The sequence below is a fragment of the Rhineura floridana genome, chromosome 1 (genome assembly GCF_030035675.1).
Source record: "Rhineura floridana isolate rRhiFlo1 chromosome 1, rRhiFlo1.hap2, whole genome shotgun sequence".
NCBI classification, from domain to species: Eukaryota; Metazoa; Chordata; class Lepidosauria; order Squamata; family Rhineuridae; genus Rhineura; species Rhineura floridana.
Window position 1 is genome coordinate 110,253,815 of NC_084480.1, and position 22,919 is coordinate 110,276,733.

The 22,919-nt window shown below is 41.1% G+C and overlaps 1 protein-coding gene across 1 annotated transcript; it reads right to left on the reverse strand.

Annotated features, from left to right (window-relative positions):
• Positions 1-11,040: 11,040 nt before the first annotated feature.
• On the reverse strand, positions 11,041-16,691 carry LOC133385789 (relaxin-3-like). The gene is made up of 2 exons (XM_061629364.1): positions 15,837-16,691; positions 11,041-12,261 (listed from the first exon to the last, which is right to left on the reverse strand). The coding sequence occupies exons 1-2, from the start codon at positions 16,093-16,095 to the stop codon at positions 11,903-11,905; spliced, it is 618 nt and encodes a 205-aa protein (XP_061485348.1). The 5' UTR covers positions 16,096-16,691; the 3' UTR covers positions 11,041-11,902.
• Between the last annotated feature and the right edge of the window lie 6,228 nt (positions 16,692-22,919).

A 22,919-nucleotide genomic window follows, 5' to 3' on the forward strand; every position in this document is an offset into this window, starting at 1 on the left:
CACCCTCATCCATGATCAAATCATGGATGAGTGTGGTCTTATTGTGTACCGATCTGGCATTAAACAGCAGCACACAACATAGGAATTGGACCTTTAGTGTAGTGGCACCTACCTCTTGGAATTCCCTCACCTTAAATATTAGGCAGGCGCCATCTCTGTTATCTTTTCAGCACCTACTGAAGACTTTCCTCTTTCAACAAGCCTTTTAAGTTGAGTCCTTATCACAGTCTGCATCTGTGTTGGAATTGCTTTTCAAGATGTTTTTAAAAGAGATGTTTTTAAAGATGTTTTGTTTTAATATATTTTAAAGTCTGTTTTCATGATGTTTTATAGTGTTTTTGTTTGCCAACCTGGGCTCCTCTGTTGGGAAGAAGGGCGGGATATCAATTTAATAAATAAATAAAAATAATAATGGATGGATCATGGCAGGGTATGTCTGGAATGAAAAGAATTGATCCCTCCCATGTCCCCCCACACCCATCATCAGTCCCATCATTCTCCTTGTTCGTCCCACTCAATTAGCTAACCACACATGTAACTGTGCTGTGATGTGCCAGGCCTTTTTTGTGTTTGTACTCACTGACACAGAGTACTGGCAGCCATTTTGTGCTGGCACTCATGACACTGGTGTCAATATATAAGTACCAGCACCTCATGTTTTACCAAAAAAAGCACTAGGCATGAACGTGTGTGTGTGTGTGCACACACTTCTTCTTTTTAACAAAGAACGTACAGCAAATTTCAGATACTTAATTGAAAAATGAAACCTGACATTCCAGAAATTATGGCTTATCAAGGGGAGGGGGGGAACTCTCCCCTCCTGCAAATGCCCATGTCACCAACTCCTACACACTAATTTAAAAGTGGATATTCTCCCTTCAGTCATGCAACGTCCCCAATATAAATAAATAAAAATAAATAAATTTTATTTCTAGGCTGCCTATCTGGCTGCACAAGCGGCCACTCTAGGCGGTGTACAAATCAAGTAAAATACAACATACAAACTACATAAAAACCCAAGAACTGCAATATAAAATGAAACCGAACCCACCCATAGCTAAAACCAATAAAATTAGGCTACCCCAGGGATCTTGTAGGCCTGCCTGAATAGCCAGGTTTTCAAGGCTTGGCGAAAACTTGGCAGGGAGGGGGCATAGCGAAGATCATGGTCCTTCAGGGGCAGTTTTACCCCACTGAGCACCAGGTCTAAAGCTCCTAATCTTTTCCTGTCTCCCACGAGCAGTACCTCGGTCTTGTCAGGGTTTAGCTTCAGCCTATTTCCTCCCATCCATTCACTTACTGACTTCAGGCACTTGGAAATGGTCTCCACAGCCAACTCTGGCGAGGACTTAAACGAGAGATAGAGTTGGGTGTCATCTGCATATTGGTGGCACCGCAGCCCAAATCTCCTGATGATGGCTCCCAGCGGCTTTACATAGATGTTGAATAAATAAATTCATGCCAGAGTCCTGATCTGGATCAGATCCCCCACGCCTGCCATTTGCTTTTTAAAAGTTATTTAAGCAATTACTAATTGCATGAATGGTGTCCCATCCAGTTTGGCCCAGGCTTGCAGGTAGAGATGCAAGTTTAGATTATTCTGTAGAGCAGGAGAATCTTTTTGGCCCAGTGAGGTCACATCTTTACCTTCCACCCACCTGTCAACCATCTGTCACCATAATGACATCAGATGGCCAGTCAAAGTTGACCTGTGGGGGTGAGGGAGATAGTAACCAATGAAGACAGTTTTCCCACCTCTGTTATAGCGCATATTGTGCCTAGCAGCAAACAAGTAAGCCCAAACTGATGAGCAGCACACAAGTAAACCCAAACTGAGATTTTTATTGACAAAGAATGTAACAGATAAAAGACTATTCTCTTATACTTATCAGAAACAGAAAAACACTCTCAGCATCAGAACAAGTAGCCTAAAGTTTTACATATGCTTTCCAGCAGATTGTGTGGTATTGAATGAATCATTATATCTTTCATGCAATCCATTAATTGGCACTAACATGGTCTACTAATTCAATTAATTTCCAATGTAATTTGGGGAGGGGAGCATTAAAGTGCTCAACAGTGCAATCCTAATAATTTATTCAGAAGTAACTACACTGAGTTCATCCTACCAAGTGTGTTATGGATTGCATTTACCCTAATAGTGTAATTGCATGGTGTAGTACATAAAAAACCACAATAATCTGCTCTTATACTATTTTAATTAAAAATAGATATGCTTACACAGAAAACTCAGCAGAAGATTAAAGACAAATTCCAGAACAGAAGGGGTATGAATGTGTATCAGCACAGGCACTGTAGAATCATACAGTATTAATTATATGAAGTAGCACTGCAACTAAACTGGTAGAGTGATACAATCCTTAACAATGAGCCCGCACAATTTCATCATAGGTGCATCCATAATGGCAACATACGAATCTCAGGTCCGTAGGACCCTCACGTTTTGTCTTGGGATATTTGACCTGTGGAAAACCTGATCTAACACGGTTGGCTATCCCTACTGGATATTCGCTCTTCTGCCAAGCATCATCTGCAGCTGCATCAATCTGTTTCTTGTACTGCTTATACAAATCAAAGAACTGTCCTGATGATGACTCTGCAAAAGGTTGGTAGTCATCTTGAAGCTGGTTCAGTTCAGGGCGTGGAGCAGACTGAAACTTTACATTGTCCAGGTCTTCATTGCGGTAAGTTTGAATCAAGTCTGTTAAATGAAAAGATAAAACCAAATTATTCACTAACCTATGTAAATCATATGGCAACATCTAGATACTTGTTGAATCATCCTGTTCTGAACCATCTTAGACCACTTTATGTAGGCATGATGATTGCTTCTCAACCCCACCTTCACTTGGCAAGGGGAAGGCCATAGGCACTACTAGAATGAAGCTGAACCAATGGGCTTCTCAGTTTGTGTTCTGAAGCTGCTGTATATAAACACTGAAGCAGGAGAGTTGGGGATGGCTTAGTGCAATCCTATGTGGTCTACTCAAATGTAAGTCCTATTAATGTGTCTCATTCCCAGGGTATGTGTGCATAGGACCACAACCTCATTTACTTTAAGTAAAATGTATCTGATTTAGGTTTGGGGAATTCTGTCATAATCCTGAATCTTCTGTCCATGCTAACCTAGGAAATATATTTTTGACATCTCAGAATTGGTTTGTAACTGCATTTGGGGGTTCTGGTGTTACTGGGTATTTGGGAATAGGTTTTTATAAACATATATATTTTTAAAAAACATACTGTTGTTATTAACAACATGCACACACATTGATAACACCACATACCATTCTGGTCCTTTTGAATTCAGCTTCTGGCTCTCAGCCGGAAACTATGGTTTCCCAGTCCTGTGTACACAAAGCTGGCCAGTCCAAGGCTCATGCCACACATGCCCAAGTTTTTTTTTTGCTACCATACAGACCTATACACAATGCAGGTTGGGGATCTGGGACAGAATCTCCCTCCAATGACCCAAGTGCACCAGGATGTTCATGGGAAATAGACAATCCTTCAAGGATCCTAGGCCAAAAGCTTTGCTAGCTTGAATGATCAAAAGCAGCACTTGGAATTCTGCCAGGCAACTAGCTGGAAGCCAGTGGAATGGATTTCATATTAATGTTTTGTGGCCCCATGGCGTATGGCAGTAAATAACACATGGAGTGCATTACCACCTAAAAGGTACCAAAATAAGGCTCTGATGGTTTCTGTTTTCCCCAGTACATACTGAGAAATACTTAATGTAGATTAATTACTACGGCCTGCATCCAGTGCTGCAACTCCACTGATGCGATAGACTTCTGTGCGTGCCATGAAACTTCCTCTTCTCCCCTTCAGCCCTCTGTGTTTGTGCCATCAAAATTTGCTCCAAAGGATTGGAAAACCTCTGGAACAGATTAGGGGTGGGTGGGTGTAGGGGAAGGAAATGAAACAGAAGTCCCATTGCACCACTGGAACTCAGTGCAGATTTGGATACTCCAAAAGATTATTATCTACAATCCTGTTGCACTCACAATAAGTGCCCATTTATAGATGAAGTGCGGATTTGATTCCACTTTAGTTATGTTGAATAAAACATAATAATAAATGAATAAAACGTGTAGTGTAGTGGTTAGAGTGTTGGACTAGGACCTGGAAGACCAGGGTTCAAATCCTGACTCAGTCATGAAGCTTGCTGGGTGACCTTGGGCCAGTCACAGTCTCTCAGCCTAGCCTACCTCACAGGGTTGTTGTGTGATGATAAAAGGGAGAGGGAAGAGAACCATGTATGCCACCTTGAGCTCCTTGAAGGAAAGATAGGATATTAATGTAATAATAAATAACAATAGAGAACACAAGATCACACCCTGTTATGTAATGAAAGATTGGCAAGTGGCTTACCTTTGGCCAAATTACTTACCATGATGTGCATTACCAGGATAAAGTGGATTCCTTGTCTCCTGCAGGGACCTCTTTGTACCGTGACGATGAGCTGAACAGGCATAGATTACTGTTCTCTCATAGTCCCTTCCACACACACGTATTAAGTCTCTCTTAGCTACATTTATCTGGGGCAGTTCTGCTCTGAATTTTGGTGAGATCCGAATGCTCATTTCTGCTGGCAGTGTCGCTAATAGCAATAGCAGGAGCTGCTTCAGACCCATCTTGGCTACTCACTCTGTTCACCCGCAGTGTGCCTTTGAGCTCACAGATAGCCCTGTCCTGGCCAGCCACTGCTAACCTCAGCCCCCACCTCTCTAGCCTTTATAGGATGTGCACCACTCCACCACCTTTGATCTGAGCTGCCCACATGTGCAGTATCTGCTATCCACTTTGTATCTGCTGTTCCTCACCCACTCTGCTATCTATAAGAACATGAGATATCTTAATGTACAAAACCGACGCCTTTGATTTTCAGAATATTACAGCCCCAAGTACAAGATGTTCCCCCTTTCCTTAAATACTTTACCTTCATTTTCTTTCATTTCTGGTGCCATATTTGTGCAGTAATTATCTGAGGAATCATTGATAGTTTAAAATAATAACCAGCTGGCTATTATGATACAAATAATAAAATGAGCACCTTATCCTAGTATCTTCTGCACTGTCACAGCTGTAGGTTCTCATGTAGTGAGATCATGGTTTCTTAACTAAAGATATGAGGCAGTAAGGTGATAGGCAGTATGGGATCCTTAGAATATGGTCAAAGAGAGATCAAAACATTCCCCCCGTCTCCTTGTTCTCCATGATTTCAGAATCTTCTCCTTTCCACAGCCAATTCAATGTGGTGAATACTCCCTTGACTTTTCTGGAGCAAAGGAAGGGGCTTTAACTAGGAGAACAGCTGAAAATTAGGCAGATAGTGGAAGGCTGAGATGTATTGCTAACTACTGAGTGTATGGGTCAGGTGAGAGATTTGAACTAGAGATTGTCCAGCTCATTGTCAGTGACTGCATCAGCGTTATGAAAAGTTAAAAATTGCCCTGCCTTTCCTTCTAGAAGCCCACAGCAGTTGAAATGGTTTGCTATCCCCCCCACCAATGATTTTTATTCTCATAACAATTCAGCGAGTTCTGCTGGATAATGAGGCTGTGCCTAGCTGAAGGTCACCTAACGGGCTTCATGGCTGAATGAGAATTTGAACTTGGGTCCCTGCAGTTGTCCAGTCACTATATCATATTGGCTGCCTTCTTTTGTCATATCCTATCTGTGCTTTTTAACCATAGATTAACATTTTGTTTGCTACGGAATGAATTCAGTACTGCTTAGGTCTGCCATAGTGACAAATGTCACAGGGATAGCTATTTTCATTTGCTACAACTCCACAGGGACATAAAATCTTGTTTTATGTTCATTGGAATATTATACCCAGCAGAATTTTGTTTACTCATGAGAAATATCACATTCTAACACCAATATAATTAGTCTCTGACCTGACTATAATTTTTACATTATTTCTGCAGTGAGTAAAAGCTTATGTTTTAGTTTTACTTATACTGCACATTCATGCAACTGTGCTGTGTTTCTCGTAACATTTGGGCTACATCTTGCAAAAAGAAAGAATTCACCACACAAGTAGAGTGTTTCCATTCAGTTTAAATGTGTGTTGTAGGCCTTACTTTGGATCCAGACTACGTTAAGCATACTTTGTCATTATATGTAAGGAGCATTGATTTTCATAACTGGGAACTAACATTTCATGCTGATTTCAATGGTACCTAACTGCAACTAACATAATCTGGATCCAGTCCATTATCTTCCTTTTTATTTGTATTTTTTTATTATTGTCATGAGAAAGTAAAGGATAGTGAGGATATGTGTGACTTGGAGCTTTGGATCTGATTTCAGTTATCCTTGGAACATGTGTTAAGACAGATTTTCCCAACTAGTGGGCCACCAGATGTTGTTGGACCACAATTCCCATCTTTCCTGACCATTGGCAGTGCTGGCTGAGGCTGATGGGAGTTGTGGTCCAACAACATCTAGTGGCCCACTAGTTGGGAAAGGCGGTGTTAAGAAGTATGTCCACATGTGGACGAGGACATGCGTCTACACCTGGTGCACTGTCTTCATGTAACTGCGCGGCCCAACTATTGCCTCTGTCTTGTGCCATACCCCTAATGAACACTGGGATTACACCCGAGCTACTACTCTCCTTGCATAGCATCCAGGTAGGTGGGTGGGGAATCGTAGAAAACAAAGAGAGGTATATGTTCTTGATGAACCATAGGCATTGACAAGGACCTTTGCCATGAAGCCCCCATGGATTGATGCCTGTTCTGGGAGCCATAGCACCAGTTGACTGTTTATCATGCAGGATACCATGATGAAAGTTCTTTCAAGGTAGGACATAGATCCAAAACCCCACTGAACACAGAGCTTGGTGCTCTCTCTTTTGGGCTGCTCCACGCACGATTCATACACCAGGTTGCAGCTCAGGGAACCTGCCTCATATCTCCGGGGGAATGGCCTGTGAAGAGTGAATGGGGAATGGGGAGGAAATCACAAACGCAAGTACTGATTCACGGCTATGGTAGTATGCATTCAGTGCCATTGGTGAGTGGGAGGGATGGGGTGTCAGATATTTGTGAGGTTACTGCCACCTGGGAATTATGCTCATGTATGTACAATATTGCCTCCTCAGGTCTGTCATACTCATGGGTTTCCTCACCTCTCTTCGTCAGTGCTGCAATGCATTCCTGTGTAGTTTCTAGTTCTCCTCCTCCCTGGTTCTTGGCATGAGACTGAAGCAAAGTAGGAATTCAAACAGTTTCATCTTCTGTCCATCACCCAATGTGAGCTTTAGCTCTCCTGACCCTCTCCCTATAAACTTTGGCTATTTCATTTGTACTCTTACTTCCTAGTTTGCTCCTCCTCCAATTTCCTATACGTGTCTCTTTAGAGCTGAACTTGTAGGAGAGATCCATATATAGCAGCTACCCCAATTGCTTTAAATGTCTCCAATTTTTCTTGCTGAGTTTGCCATTGTGCCTTCAATATCTCATTATAAAAAAATCTCAAACACATCTTGAACTCCCTTCTCCTTGTGTATTTCTACTCACAAAACTGCACCGTTTTCTTGTTCTGGGGTATGTTTGTGTGGTGTTCAAGGGGTGTGGTTCTTGTAGGGATTCTAGGAGAAAAAGGACATCCACATGGGAGCATTACTTTGTAATAAAGCAGCTGTTTTTACCTCCATTTTCTATTTGCACCGTCCACAGTAAGGGCTCAATGCCAGCTGTAAACACAGTGTCTTCTATTCACACTGAGGGGAAGGATCAATCACACAGTCTCCTAATGACCATGCCCTCTAATTTAACATTTCCACTCCCTCTGGTTGTTTGGCAACCGAGCATGCTCAGTTTGTTCTACTAGCTGCAGTAGGTTCCATTTTAAAAACAGCAACCAGGAAGTGCAATTATTTGTATTTTCGCTGGTATGATACAGCTGAAACACAATTTTTTTGTTTGAGCAATGTTATGTTTTTGCGTACAAGTTAGGGGGAAAAGAAAAATAACTGCACCGTTTGCAGCAACATAAAAAAGGCCAGCAGAACAGAGGAGAGCAGTCGGAAGTTGTTTGTCAGCCCACAGGAAGCAAAATGAAAGAAGGGAGGAGGATATAGTGGGCATGGAGAGGGGAACAATCGACATACCCACCTAAAAGCATCAGAGTGAAGTGTCTGCAAGAAGGAGCGCAACACAGTGAAGATGGTTTTTTCTCCACTTTTCATATTATTAGTGGATTGGGTTAGTATGGATTTACAGCGGGAAAACTGCACGATAACTTCTGTTTGCCAGTAACGTCATGTGAACCATGTGAATTAAAAGGAGTTGTGTTTAGCACCAAACACACAATAAACCACAGTGTAGATGAGCCCAAAGTGTTAACACTGAGCAGTAGTTCTCCTGCATGCTCAGGAGGCAAGCTGTTTGCAAAGTCCATCCCCCATTTTGTGTATGTGTGCATGATGTGTGTGCAAAGCGGCCCTTTTGGAGGATGCAATGTTCTCCTTTCCATACCATGTATTTTCTTTCTCCATGCCATCTCCTCACCAGTGTTTCCCCAGGTGAGCTCAAAGTGTGTATGTCCGGGGCCCAGAAAAGTACAATTCCATGTTGCACGCCATCGAGTCCAACCCCCTGCTCAATGCAGGAATCCAAATCAAAGCATTCCCGACAGATGGCTGTCCAGCTGCCTCTTGAATGCCTCCAGTGTTGGAGAGCACGCTACCTCTCTAGGTAATTGGTTCCATTGTCATATGGCTCTAGCAGTTAGGAAGTTTTTCCTGATGTCCAGTCGAAATCTGGCTTCTTGCAACTTGAGCCCATTATTCCGTGTCCTGCACTCTGGGAAGATTGAGAAGAGATCCCGGCCCTCCCCATGTGACAAGTAAAATAATGCTCAAGATTCTACAACAAAGTCTCTTACCATATATGCAGCGAGAAATGCCAGATGTCCAAGCTGGATTTAGAAAGGGAAGAGGTACCACAGATCATTTCGCAAGCATATGTTGGGTAATGAAACAGAAGCAAGGAATTTCAGAAGAAAATCACCCTGTGCTTTATAGATTACAGCAAAGCCTTTGACTGTGTAGATCAGCCTTTCCCAACCAGTGTGCCTCCAGATGTTGTTGGACCACAACTCCCATCAGCCTGCATTGCCAATTATCAGGAAAGATGGGAGTTGCGGTCCAACAACATCTGGAGGCACACTGGTTGAGAAAGGCTGGTGTAGATCATAAAAAACTATGGAATGCTTTAAAAGAAATGGGGGTGCCACAGCATCTGATTGTCCTGATGCGGAACCTATACCCTGGACAAGAGGATACTGTAAGGACAGAATATGGAGCAACCAATTGGTTCCTCAAATGCAAAGATGTATCACTGAACACTAAAGTCAGGATCATTCAGACCATGATATTCCCAATCTCTATGTATGGATGTGAAAGTTGGACAGTGAAAAAAAGTGGATAAGAGAAAAATCAACTCATTTAAAATGTGGTGTTGGAGGAGAGCTTTGTGAATGCCATGGGCAGTGAAAAAGACAAATAATTGGATGTTAGAACAAATTAAACCAGAACTATCACTAGAAGCGAAAATGATGAGACTGGGATTATCATATTTTGGACACATAATGAGAAGACATGATTCACTAGAAAAGACAATAATCCTGGGAAAAACAGAAGGGAGTAGAAAAAGAGGAAGACCAAACGAGATGGATTGATTCCATAAAGGAAGCCACAGACCTGAATTTACAAGATCTGAACAGGGTGGTTTATAACAGATGCTACTAGAGGTCGTTGATTCATAGGGTCACAATAAGTTGAAATCAACTTGAAGGCACATAACAACAAAGTGATGTTTAAGAGGATGAAGTAATGAATAAACAATAGAAGTGCAGGAGAAAAGGTTTATATTGGGAAGGTAAACGAAACAATGGGGACTCACTCTTGTGGGTTTTTTTGGGGGGTTCTTGTGCAACATATAGCTTATGATGCTTTTCTTCCATGACACTCTCTTCTAGCATATTTCCTGAATGTGGAAAATATGCTGGCTTGGTTGTCTTTGGAAGTAGAAAGGTCTGGACTCTTTACATTTTGCATTGAGCTTCTACCCTAAGCCATATTCATGGTAAAGCTTTATGCTTTTGTCTGATGAAGAGTTGTAGTCCTCCAACACCAAGCTTATCAAAAGCTATTTTGTAAAGGTTCTTTTATTTTTGACTTTTCTTAATCTCTGTTCTTTTTGTCCAGGAATCTTTCAACTGGAACCAGCAGAGCTCACTACAGCAAATTGGGTAGATATAAGCCTTTGGATATTGTGTAGATTAGGTAGTTCGAAAACCTTTCTCCAGATTTATATTAAATTTGCTTTAAACTTTTCAGACTGGAAGTTTGTGAAAATATTGTTCCCTTGCCTGAAGCCAGCTTCCCAAGTTCTGTTTCTTTATCCAACTCCTAATAAAACAGAGAAAAACACTGGAAACACTAGGGCAAGCCACATGTCAAAAGAGCAGGTCTAGTTTGACAGTAAAAGGAATAGTAATCCAGGAAATGATTTTTCTGTAACAAATATAGGGTTGGATCAGAACCCATAGGGACCACTGGAAGCTTTCCTCCCATTGTGAATAACAGGTGCAGGGGGAATTCTCGTTGGGACTGCAGCAGGGGCAAAAGGTTAAAGCCCCCTTCCATCTACTCCATGGTCCTGAGCTGGCTTGGGCCTTGTGGTGACTTGGGATGACAGCATTTCCAGATTCGAGTTCTGAGGTCCAGGATGTTTTTTATGTGAAATATTTTGTTGAGTATGTCTTAAGGGGAGAATTGAAGTGCTCCATCTAGCGAAACTGGATAAGCCAATGACGTTGGCTAGTAAGTTGGAATTGGTAATGAGGATGGAGTCTGTCTGTAGTCTCATTATTGAACCAGGTAAAAAAGGAAGGAAAACAGATAAAAAGCATGCATGACTTAAAGATTAAACTGCTACTTTTAATTTGAAGAATTCCAAAATCACCTTATTATGAGTAAGTAATATGTCACAAAATGGATGGAAGCTTTTGGGTCTACCAGAAGTGTTCAACATGCTGGATGTTAAGAAAAGGCAGGACAGGGAACTGGCATTGGCTTGTTATTGATCCTTAAAATCTCCACTGGTCAAAAATTCACACTTTGTGTATTGTCTTAGAAAGAGCATGGCTATGGAGGTTGTCCTAAAGAGCACCTATACTTCAGAATATACCAATAAGCCAGATACTATCTTTCAGGGATGCTTGGAGAAAAATAGTAGTTTTGTAGATGTGAAATGTTAAAGGAGATTTCTGATGTAGCCATCCCTGAAGTAATTATTCCCTTACATGGTTTTATACCATCTTATATGTACTTGGACAAGTCTCTTCACTTTTATGTGCAGTGTGTTACCAATGCAGTTCATGTCCCAGGTTGTCTAGGACAACTACATTTTATTTTTTTAGGATTGTGTTCATTAATAGTCCATTGACTGGGAATACATAGGAAAATATATCCCTGAATGAGTTATATCTGCTAACTGTAAATGTTATACACTCGCAATTCATGTAGACTATAAACACTTTAATTGAAGGCTGAGTTTCTCTCTTCAGTGTTGCAAATATGGCACAGAAGTGAGCATGAATTTAAAATATTAGTAGAAAAATGAAAATACAATGCAATATAATTAGTGCAAAACATAATTCTAGTGACAATTCATGGTTTGTGCCTTTCTTTTTTACAAGAAATTAGGAAACCAAATTATTTAGAGAAAAAATAAATTAAAAATCAACCAACTTCTTTTCCCCTACATCCAGTATTCAATTAAGTAGCATGGCAAATTACACTGAGTACATGTTCTGGAAAAATTAGAAGTGGAGATAAGATATAAAGGCATTCTTAACACAATGTACTAATCTCAGTTTTGGTACATCCCCATTTACAGCACATTCCAGCCACTCCCACAGAGAATCCACGCTTTCTTCTAGGGTATTTGACTAAAGGAAAGTTATATGAGCCCACAGTATTGGCCAACCCAGTTTCATCTCTACTTTTGTGTGCTGCATCTTCTATTTGATGGATGTATTCATTGGAAGTAGGAACATATTCATTAGAATCATCAAATATATTAAACAAGTCTTTTAGTGACTGCTGTGCAACTTGTTGACTGATACTTTGTAGTTGCTCTAGCTCAGGATCCAAGACTGACTGTAACTTAATATTCTCCAGTCCTTCATCACTGCTAGTTTGAAGAAACTCTGTTAAGATAAAATAAAGGAAATTATCAAACAATCACCCATTGTAAAATGTCAACTGAGGTTCCTGGAAGAATGTTGCCTACACAATATATTTATTGATATGCATTTTATCCCACATTTTAGACAAAATATTTCCAGACCAGCTTACTAAAATAAGTGTGATAGGTAATTTTGCAGTTTATGCACATAATAAATAAATCTTTGAACAAATCCTGTCTTCTCAAGAGGGCATATGCACCAAATGCTTTACTATTCAACTACTGGGTTTTTCACCTATAAACATTTCTATACATAAGAATTTCCTCAGCAAAATTTCTAAGTATGATTCGCTGCTAGAATCTGAGACCCAAAATGTGATTCCTATAAAGATCTAGATGTGAAGAGTAGAAATATATTACAAGAAACAGCAAACACCTGATTATCCCAATCAGAATACATGAATACATTATTTTCTTATAGTTAAATTGCCTTCAACTTACAATGGTGGATATGTAGTAGGACTGCCGTTTATAGAGGAGGCATTGTCCCTCCCCCGTTTCAGACCACTTACAATTTTTCACACTATATTTCTGGACCGTTCACTGGTTCCATAATACAAACTAAGTGACTGTTGCCATATATAATTAAATAGGTCTGTGGACTAGGTAAGCATGCCAAAGAGTCAACATTCTTTGCTTTTAAGAAAGGATTCCTGCTTGTTAAGAATAGCTATAGTGATGTTAATACACATTGTTTTTTAACTTGAAATTTATATAAGGGTTGGATATTGGATATTACTGAGTTTTGTATGCTAACCCCTACATATTTTTGTTGCTCATCTACATCCCACTGAAACGGCATTTCTTGTATGTACAGTAGAAAACTATACATTTGCAGCTGCAAGAGCTAGTGGTGATAAGCCGTACAAAATGAAATTGTGCCAATATAGGTAAAAAATGAATGCTTGTACAAGTGCCAGATTTAGATGTCTGAAGAAGCATATACAGGAAATAGCAGCATAAATTCAGTCTCTTCTTCAAAAGGACCTAACTCACTCAGTTAATATTACATTCTTTACAGTTCATCTTCAAATTGGATAAATTCCCAAGCTAAATCCAAAGACCTGCTTATGAGCTTTGAAAGAGCTAAAAAACCTGGGATGGGATACTTCTCATATGAGCCTGCCTGCTTATTAAGATATTTCACAGAAGCCACTCCTTGCTTCCTACTGAACATCTGAGCTTCCTTTGGTTGGGACATGGAAGAGGGTATTTTATGTGGCTGCACTTAGGCTATGGAACTCTCTATCTAGGGAAGCCCATCTCATCCCTTCTCTGATGATGGCTTCCCACCACTTTGTGAAGATCTGTTTCTTTAGGCAAGCAATTGATCTGCTGAGCTGCTAGGTTTTTAACCTCCCTGGTATATCAATCTTACAATCATTTTAACTGTGGTCTGTTTACCTTTTAATTTATTTGGTTGTTTGTAATGTTGCATACCACCATGAACATTTTAACTGAAAGGCAGAGCAAATATGTTGTTGATAAATATTAACACCAAGGCAGGCTGTAATCAGGAGTAAATATAGAGCCTATTTTTTGGAATCTTTAAAAAAATGTGTTGTTGTTTTAAAAAATCCTGATCATTGTCTTGTGTATTCTGACTGATAGAAGGAGCTAATAGCAGCTTCTTCTCAAATCCTACTTTCTACTTCATTGTGTGCCATTGTAATAATTGTGTTTGCTACTTTCTATTGCCCCTTCCTTCACAGGAAAAAATAATCTATCATGCTTGCATACTCTCCTGGATTGTTGGCAGGGATAGTGCTGCTAAAGGATAATAAAATAAAGTAAAAGTGATACTTTTTAGTGATTGAACTACTTCTGGTGAGCTGCCTAAACCAAGATATATAGCATATGCTAAGGGTTTATAGTAGAACTAGTTTCACTCTACCACTTTATATTGTATTAATCTGCACACATTTGCACACATTTCCATAAAACAGGATTTCCCAAACGGTGATATTTGGACCACCAATGGTCCATGAGCTTTATTCAGGTAGTCTGCAGCATATCTACATCAAACTATTAATATTGATTGTTCATTGTATTTTTGTTGCTTCTTTTATTTTTTATATTGCATTTTATTGTATTACCATTTGATTTCTGTGGAATACAAATTGTAGTACAATGAAATACAATTTAAAAAATAACAAGCAATAACAAAACAATTTAAAATTGTGCAGCATCTAGCCCAGTGCATTACTATTGCTACAACAGGCAGGAAAATCATTAAGTGGTCTACCAAGATCATCAGCAATTTTCAAGTGGGCCTCGGGGGCAAGGGAGTTTGGGAACCACTGCCAGAAGACATTTTTCCTCATTAGTTAGTCAACTGACCATGTCAAGCATAATTGAATTTTTCAAAGAAGCTATGAGCAACAAGCAATATTCTATTTACTACTACCACACACACACACATCATAAAGTACACTATATTATGTGTGTCAAACATGACAGTAGCATTTATAATAAGCGAGAGAAAGTGTGTGCATCTTCCACTACTTTTAAGTCTACCTGAAATCAAAGAGAACAAGTGCTTATGTTTCTCACTGAAATCAGCAACTCTTGTGAGACTTCATTCTGGCTGGAGCACAGATTGCATTTCCCCCCATTTATTTTAAATGACCAGTTGCTTTTGCAAGTATTCACACTTACTAGTGTTTTGAAGACTAGTCTGAGGTAAACCATAACAGCCAAGAACAACAATAGCCTAATGCAGGATGTTAAGTTTTGTCAACCTCCTCCTTGAAGTTTATGAAACTCTCTTATTCACAAGGTCGGTGTGTGTTTTTTAGTGATGTCAAGGTTCTGTGTTGAAATGACTCATACATACACATATACCATTTTTGTCACAGAGAAGCATCAGGTGAGAATAATGCTAACTGGATCCACTGTTGAACAAATACAACTGTCAAAGAAGGGAAGGTGGTGATTTTTGTGTGCGTGTCAGTATGAGGCAAACACTGTACCAAAGGGAGGATGCAAAACGTATGGTCATTTTGATGTTTTTATATTTTGTGTTGCATCCAAAGTGCGTAAGAAAAAAGTGGAAAGTGTGCTTCCTACATTCTCCTTGGAAGAATAAGCAGCACAATCTTATGCACGTCTGCTCGGAAGTAAGTCTCATTGACTTCAACAGGTCTTAGCCCCGGATAAGTGTGTACTGTATAGGATTGCTGCCTGGTTTTCCTTTAAAAGCGCTAAATTTGGGAGTTTGCTGTGAAGTTGCTGCCTTAAAGGAACAGCGCGCCAGCCTCTTTCTGAAAGAGATACAGAAAACTCCCTTCCCTTCCCCGGACTTGATACTTTTCCCGGTCTTGTGAATACGACGCTGTTGTGGTCAGGACATGACAGTGGCACAGCAGCGAACACACTTTCAACGGAAAAAGTGGGAACAAGCAGTGCAGTACGTTTTATTTGACACTAACCAGAGTTGTACCGCCCGCAGCGGCCAGAGTGAAAGAAGAGCGCAACGGCCTCTGCGCGCGCACCCACCCACCCTGTCTTCTTCCCGCCAAAGGTCCAGCTTCTTACCTGCGCGCGCCCCGGCAGGGAGTGGCGCCTCCTCCGCCTCCCGCTGTTGTGCAGCGATCCTCTTCCAGCGTGACCCTCCGCAGGTGAAGATGACCGCGCGGATGAACTCGCGGCCACACAGCTTCACTGCGTAGTCGCCGCCTGGAATGGGGCCGCTCCCACGGGGCGTTGCGGCTCCGAGTGCCGGAGAGCTCTGACCGTTCAGCTCCGCGGGCAGCCCAGTCGCCAGCAGTAGCAGAAGCAGCCCATGCAGCCCCATGACAGCCGCGCCCTCACACTAGTTTGGTCGCTCAGTCCCCCCTCGCGTCCTCTTCAGCACTTCGGTTTGGAGCAGCGATCGTTAGGCTGGGAGAGACGCTCTCGCTGGCACGCGCTGAGCTTTAGCCTTCGCCTACCTCACTTTATATAGCGTGAGGAAACCCTCCACCTCTGACTCATTCTCACTCGCCCTCGCTGTGCTACCCACTGGAGTTGTGTATATGTGTGTCACACATCCCGCGCACGCACCCGACTTTTGTACTATTAATTTCCTTCCTCTAGTTTCTCACCCACCTACCTTTATTAATTTACTATGACATACAGAAGCCACTGCCAGATGGCCATTCACCTGAATGGAGGAAACGTCTCTTCTGACTGTATAATTACTGGTCTCTGTCTATGAAGTTCAAAAGGGGGGCAGTTGTCCCTCATCCAACTCGATCTCTTTATTTTTCAACTTTACCAGGTAAAGGGGAACCACGACTTCATGTCCATAACACAAGTAAGGACCACTTGACTATTATGATAAAATAGAAATCAACCACATTGGTATGATCTTTTGGCGATAACACAGAATTGGTCTTAAAACAGATATGAAGCCTAGTTACTTACATATGGCTTATTCCAGTTTTTATTCATGTTGGCTAGTCATTTGGCAGCATCACATTCCTTCGAACTGAATGAAATGTGGCTACAGTAAATATCTAATTATTTACATAGAGACTATACTTTCATTAAAATATAGCAAGGTGGTATACAATATTAAAACACAATAGTGCCTTCTATGTTGGAATAGTACACTGTTGAATACTTTAACATTAATATAGCACTTCGAGCATTCTATAAAGTACTTCACATTATCATCCTAATCCTTATAGCAACAGATAGGTTAATATTATTTCCATATTGTAGATGGGAGGGTGAGGCTGAAAGAATGCCTTGCCTCAAGCTATAGTGAGTTCAGGACAAAAACAAAAGTTTATAGTTCAAGTCTCAGCCAATACCCTCCAGTCTTTCCCAACTTTTGGGTTCCCAGATGTTGCCGGATTACAACTCCCATCATTCCTGACCATTGGCCATGTTGGCTAGGGCTGATGGGAGTTGTAGTCCAACAACATCTGGCAACCCAAAGGTTGGAAAGGTTGCCCTAACCCAGCTCTACACTAGCAAAATAAATTTATCTTAGTTTACATATTTTGGTAAACCTTGACATCATGTTTGTACAGATGCAAGGTCTTTAATTCTATCTCCAGTTTTGACCATGCAAAATGAACTGAGGGGAGCTGGACTGCATTTACTAGGCAAAAGGTTGATCTTGGTATCTGGCAAATCCTAGGCATGTTTTTTATTTAAGAAATTGCACAATGTTCAGTGGGACTTATTCCCAGTTTGGGGTGCACTGGACTGTAATAACAGTAGTGCACTAAGTAGGGTGCTTGTGTGTATGTGTGCCTGTGACTGTAAACTGCCACTTTTTGTAGTACCGAATGAGCTAAATGAAATGCTAGTCAGAGGATGCAATCACAGCAGAATGAACAAACAGTTTAACATAGATAAAAGCAACACCATGTAGTTGGACATTACAAGTATAATCCAATTGTATTTATTCCACAGCATGTTATCAAACAACTCTAATACAGTGTGCAGTTAGAACTGTATGTACTCAATAAACCATAACTGCCAGTTCCCTTATAATCCTTATTTCATACTAGTGGTTTATCACAATGCAGACTGTGCAAAACAGCCAATATATGGAAAATAATAAATCATCCACATATTTCTATTAATATTAAAAAGCTCTAATATAATAGAAAATATTTGTAATATAATAATATAAGTAGGAGCAAAACCAGTATTTGAGGCATACAGCAAAACACTGGTGTTGCACAATGGGGCAGAGGAGTGGTTACAGTCAACATTCTATGCATGATGCCCATATAGATCATGTCTGTAGACAAAATAAATTGTCAAAATACAGTATTATAGTTGGATGGGCAAAAGATAAATTGGGATCTACTGGTATGTCTGTACAACTTGCAGTAGATCAGCAAGGATTTGTAACTCCCAATTAACCACAGCAATAGCAAAATAACATCTCATTAATACTAATTAAATTAAGAAAACCTTGGGGGGGGATAACCAGGAATGGATTTTTCAATGGAAGGACTGTGGCCTTCCTTCAGTTCTGCTACACAAAAATAAATCCCTGGGCTCAGAGTTGTTCAGTTCTATGTGTACGTCTTCTGCACCAGACTGCTGTTAATCAATTTCAGGGCTCTAGTAAATAACAAAGCAGATCCTGCTTTTGTTTTATTTTATTTGACACAATTCATATACCACTTGATTGTAGAAAACCTCTAAGCAGTTCACAAAACCCTAGTGCCTAATATGCCCACACCTATCAGTGTACATCACCACAAAATACAAACTTCACGGCACACTGACTATTTTAACCCTCCAATAAGCATCCCCAGGCCTGGGTGTCTAGGACTGTGACATACCAAAGACAAAGTCAATTGCAACCAAGGGAGACAAGGGAATACTAGGTGAGGTACAGATGAATCTCCTTGCAGGAGACGTATCAGATGAACTAAGTAAAAGTGAAAACAAGGGTTAAGCTCAATTGAGTTACAAAGCACTAAAATAGGCATGCATTTTTTAAAATACATGCTCTGAATTGGTCAGTTAATCAATAATTTTCTTCCACTGAAAAAGCACAGCTTACCAACCTTTTGGGGCCCAGGGGCATATTAGGAAGGCTAAGGAGCTCATGGGCATCACAAAACACCTGTTGTACAGAAGGAAAACCAGCAGTGCTTAGAACCTCTCCCTCAAATGGGCAAAACACCTACCCTACCCTGTCCCAAAACAAACTAGCAGGCCACTCCCAATACAGGCAATCCACCTTTTTAAGGTAAAAAAAAAGACGTTGGGATGCCACGTTGAGAAACCAGGCATAAAGGCTAGTTTCTCAACCTAGGGGTGGGTTAGGTTTTATTATTATTGTTGAGATTTTTAATGTTTTAATGTATTTGTATGTTTTATTTTGTATGTCGCCCAGTGGCTGGACAGCCAGCCAGATGGGCGACTAATACATTTAATAAATAAATAACTAGTTATTATTAAATTTGTATTCTATCTTTCCTCCAAGGAGCTCAAGGGGGCATACAAGATTCTCTTCATCTCATATTATCCTCACAACAATGCTGAGGTGGTTTGGAATGAAAGATGGTGATTGCCCCAAGGTCACTCCCTGAATGTTACTGCTCAGTCCCATTAAGACATGAACTGCTGTGCTACACAGGGTCTCAAGAATATTGCTTATGAGAGGCACAATGACTTACACTTTCCTCCATTATGTTTTATTAAGAAATTATACTTCACATTTAGATATCAATACTAAACTACTCTTATGTGTATATATTTATTTATTATTTAACAACATTTATATACCGCTTGATTGTACAAACCTCTAAGTTGTTTACAAAAAATGTATTTCATAAAAACCTAGCAAGCCAGAGTATATAATGGCACACCAAATAAATTTTAGAAATTGCTTTTCTTCCCTTGGCTCTAACAATGACCCTGTCCCAACTCATTAAAATAAAAATGTAATGAGCGCACTGCTCATCCCGACTACTGCTGCTGGAGGCTGTTAGGATATGGTGAATGTGCCATCCACTCACCTCTGCCGGCATATAGGTTCTCCCCAGATGCTCCGTGCTGTGGCCTCAGAAAGCACAGCAGATGGCATGCCACTAGCACAGGGCCCTGAAACATGGGGATGCAGCAGAGCCAGCCATAAATCCAATGTATCCTAAGCCACTCCATTTCCCAGAGAGGGGCCTTATCTAGGCTCCTCAGCTGCACTGGTCTGGAGAAATCCTCCTTCCTGTGCCAAATAGCACCTTGGGGGGGGGGGAGTGCGGGTATCTTCATTGATTGGACTACCATGGCAGGAAAGGGTAAACCCTGCCTTCATGCAATCCCTATCCTAATCAGGTGTTCTAGTGATTGTTTACACTCAGATTCATGCAACTTCAAATAACGAAACATCATATGTAATTTGGCCCTCATATTTCAAACTTTCAAACACTTTGACTGGTGAGAGGCTATAGCTGGGATGTGTGCATTCAGTTTGTATGTCTTCCCTGATAAACCAGGAATGTATTGCCTGCTTCATTATTCTATTCTTTCTCAGATCTCTGCATTCTTGTCCTCTTTGTTCAGGTGTCCCACCATCCCCAAGGGAGCCGTCTACCATTTGAGAGCCATTGTATTAGGTCCAACTTGCATTGAAAACTGAATATTTGTTAAGATTTTCATGGTCATAATTACGCAATTTGGTGCAGCTGTAACCAATTAGACAACATACATGATGAAACACACAACTGAACTGGTATTGTATTAAATCATTTTATTTCATAAATTATGTTACATTCAGATATTATTGTTCATAGAATCATAGAATTGGAAGGGGCCTTGTAGGCCATCGAGTCCAACCCCCTGCTCACAGCAGGAAATCCACAGCTAGAGCATCTCCCGCAGATAGCTGTCCAGCCTCTGCTTGAAGACATCCAGCGAAGGGGATCCCACCACCTCCCTAGGCAGTCGGTTCCATTGCCGAACTGCCCTTACTGTCAAGAAGTTCCTTCTAATGTCCAATCTGAATCTACGCTCCTGCAACTTAAAACCATTAGACCTAGTCCTACCCTCTGGGGCAGCAGAGAACAAATCTGTACCCTCCTCTATGTGACAGCCCTTCAGGTACTTAAAGAGTGCAATCATGTCACCCCTCAGCCTTCTCTTCACCAGACTGAACATGCCAAGTTCCTTCAACCTTTCCTCATAAGACTTGTTCTCCATACCGGCTATCATCCTCATCGCCCTCTTCTGGACCCGCTCTAACTTGTCTATATCTTTCTTAAAATGAGGCGCCCAGAACTGAACGCAGTATTCCAGATGAGGCCTGACCAATGCAAAATATAGTGGGACTACTACTTCCCTCGACCTGGAAACTATAGCTCTGTTTATGCAGCCCAAAACTGTGTTTGCCTTTTTTGCCTCAGCATCACACTGCTGGGTCATGTTCAACTTGCGATCCACTACAATTCCAAGGTCCTTCTCACACGCACTACTGCTAAGCCGGGTATTTCCCATCCTGTACCCGTGCATTTTGTTTTTGTGGCCTAAATGCAGAATCCTGCATTTGTCTTTATTGAAATTCATTTTATTAATTTCAGCCCAATTTTCTAGTCTATCCAGGTCCCTTTGGATTTTATTCCTGTCTTCCATTGTGTTAGCTATCCCTCCCAGTTTCGTATCATCCGCAAACTTCATAAGGCTTCCCTCCACCCCATCGTCTAAGTCACTGATAAAAATGTTGAAGAGTATCGGCCCCAGGACAGAACCCTGTGGCACTCCACTCGAGACCTCCTTCCAGTCCGAAGCAGAGCCACCAACGACCACTCTTTGAGTACGGTTTTCCAACCAGTTGTGAATCCACCTGACAGTATTTCCATGTAGTCCGCATTTGACTAGTTTGCTAATCAAAAGGTCGTGGGGGACTTTGTCAAACGCTTTGCTGAAATCTAGATAGATGACATCTACAGCATTTCCACCATCTACTAAGCTAGTGACCCGATCAAAAAAAGAGATGAGATTAGTTTGACAGGATTTTTTCTTGACAAACCCATGCTGGCTCCTTCTAATCACAGCACTGTCATCTAGATAGTTGCCAATGGACTCTTTTATTATCCGTTCTAATATCTTTCCCAGTATTGAAGTCAGACTGACCGGCCTGTAATTCCCCAGATCTTCTTTTTTACCCTTTTTAAAGAGCCGGACGACGTTTGCCCATCTCCAATCCTCCGGCACCTCTCCCGTTCTCCAGGATTTCTCAAAGATGATGGCAAGAGGTTCCGAGAGTACATCCGCTAGTTCCTTCAATACTCTGGGATGCAGTTCATCAGGCCCTGGAGATTTGAACTCATTTAGGTTAACTAGGTATTTCCTGACTATCTCCTTATCAATCTCGAACTGCAGTCCCGACCCCTTACTGAGATTGCTACCGATGCAAGGTTGCACACTGTTCCCTTTTTGGGAGAAAACGGAGGCAAAATAGGTGTTGAGCAATTCTGCCTTTTCCTCGTTATCTGTCAACATTTTGCCATCCTCATTGAGCAGCAGTCCCACTGTTTCCTTGGTCTTTCTCTTGCTTCGAACATATCTGAAAAACCCCTTTTTGTTGTTCTTCGCTTCCCTCGCCAGCCTCAGCTCATTCTGGGTTTTAGCTTTCCTTACGCTATTCCTGCAAGCCCGAGCCGCTCGTCGGTACTCTTCCTTGGTGATGCGTCCTTCCTTCCATTCTTTATACATGCTCTTTTTTACTTTTACCTCCTCCACCAGTCTTCCGTGTAGCCACATTGGCTTTTTCCGATGTCTTCCATTTTTCTTCCTCTTTGGAATTGTTTACGATTGTGCTTTTTGTAATACGTTCTTCATGAACTCCCACGTGTCTTGGGCTCCTTTTTTCTTTAGTCTATCTAGCCATGGGATCCTACCCATCATTTCCCTGAGCTTGCTAAAATCGGCTTTCCTGAAATCCAAGGTCCATGTTTGACTATATTCTTCTTTGGCTTTCCCCAGAATCACGAATTCCAGCATTACATGGTCACTTTCCCCCAAGGTACCGACCGCTTTAATTCCCGTGACCAATTCGTCCGTGTTCGTTAAGATCAGGTCCAGGATTGCCGATCCCCTTGTTCCTTCTTCTACTTTTTGAAAGAGGAAATTATCAGCAAGGCCCATCAGGAATTTGTTGGA

Bases quoted from the DNA above. Each gene is read 5' to 3' on its own strand.
- LOC133385789 (XM_061629364.1), bottom strand. From the start codon at position 16,095: ATGGGGCTGCATGGGCTGCTTCTGCTACTGCTGGCGACTGGGCTGCCC. The intron at 12,262-15,836 runs GTAAGAAGCTGG...TTATCTTAACAG, and splicing joins CCCTGCCGGGGCGCGCGCAG to AGTTTCTTCAAACTAGCAGT.